This window comes from Microtus ochrogaster, unplaced genomic scaffold, assembly GCF_000317375.1.
Source record: "Microtus ochrogaster isolate Prairie Vole_2 unplaced genomic scaffold, MicOch1.0 UNK8, whole genome shotgun sequence".
Classification (NCBI taxonomy): domain Eukaryota; kingdom Metazoa; phylum Chordata; class Mammalia; order Rodentia; family Cricetidae; genus Microtus; species Microtus ochrogaster.
In genome coordinates, this window is record NW_004949106.1 from 75,032 (window position 1) to 76,392 (window position 1,361).

A 1,361-nucleotide genomic window follows, 5' to 3' on the forward strand; every position below is an offset into this window, starting at 1 on the left:
TTCTCTATAGCTTTGGAGCCTGTCCTGGAACTCACTTTGTAGACCAGGCTGGCCTTGAACTCAACAGAGATCTGCCTGCCTCTGCCTCCCAAGTGCTGGGATTAAAGGTGTGCACCACCACAGCCCAGAGAACCACTGTCTTAAAGCAAATGGCTACTACTGATCCTAATCCTACTGGCTTTACTTAAAGAAAAATACCTTAAAGAGCTGGAGAGATGGCTCAGTGGTTAAGAGCATTGCCTGCTCCTCCAGAGGTCCTGAGTTCAATTCCCAGCAACCACATGGTGGCTCACAACCATCTCTAATGGGGTCTGGTGCCCTCTTCTGGCCTGCAGACAGACTGTTGTATACATAATAAATAAATAAATATTTTTTAAAAAAAGAAAAATACCTTAGGAGTTGATCAGAGGAGTACCTTACTTCCATCTTTCCTTTTTCGGGGCCATTTTATTTTTATTTATTATTAAGTGTTTTGTTTAGGGTGTGTGCGTGCGTGTCTATGTAGTCCTAGCTGTCTTCCTATATAGATCAGGCTGGCCTCAAGCGCAGAGAAATCGTCCTGCTTCTGTCTTCCAAGTGTCGGGATTAAAGGTGTGCCACCATGCATGGCTTGGTTTTTCTTTATTCTTCATGATTTTCCTTTTTGCTTTGGTATTGTAGGGGGTGTGTATGTCTGTGGTGCTGGACATCAGATTGAGGGGCTTCTGCTTACTGGACAAGTGCTAACCACTGAGCTATATGCCCTCCCTGTTTTTCTTTTGAATAGTATTCAGTGGTTAATTAATGAATGTTAGGCTTTACAAGCAGTTTGTATTGCTTTGAAATTTATAGCATTTTCAACAATAAAAGTGAAATCTCATTGTTTCAGTGGTTCAGAAAATTAGTGTAACATCTGCGCTGCTTTTATACTTTGACATCTTGTTCTTCATGTTAAAGAGGAGTTTACTTTGCCATTGCCATAGAAACAATTGGTCATCATCTTATTGTATTTCATAGTATTTCTTCCCATTGTAGGATCCTGTCTGGTTCTTATGATAAGACCTCTCGGATCTGGTCCTTGGAAGGAAAGTCAATAATGACAGTTGCGGGACATACAGATGTTGTGAAAGATGTGGCTTGGGTGAAAAAAGGTAGGATTATACGTAAGAGGAACCCTAAGATTTAAAATTGAACTAATTTTAGTCTAGTAAAAAGGTAGGATTATACGTAAAAGGAGTCCTAAGAGTTAAAATTGAACTAATTTTAGTCTAGTAAAAGAGTGATTGGGTCTACAGAGAAACCCTGCGGGGGGAGGGGGGGGACGACACAACACAGGAAGGAAGGAAGGAAGGAAGGAAGGAAGGAAGGAAGGAAGGAAGGAA

The 1,361-nt window shown here is 41.1% G+C and overlaps 1 protein-coding gene across 3 annotated transcripts in view; it reads left to right on the top strand.

The window, feature by feature from the left end:
* The window catches only part of Wdr12 (WD repeat domain 12), a 23,705-nt gene that overhangs the window by 9,423 nt on the left and 12,921 nt on the right, over nucleotides 1–1,361 (top strand). For all 3 annotated transcript variants that reach the window (XM_026788864.1, XM_005366322.3, XM_013353489.2), the window contains one exon: nucleotides 1,015–1,130. In XM_026788864.1, the coding sequence (XP_026644665.1) occupies nucleotides 1,015–1,130 (116 nt within the window). The remainder of the gene's footprint in view (nucleotides 1–1,014; nucleotides 1,131–1,361) is intronic.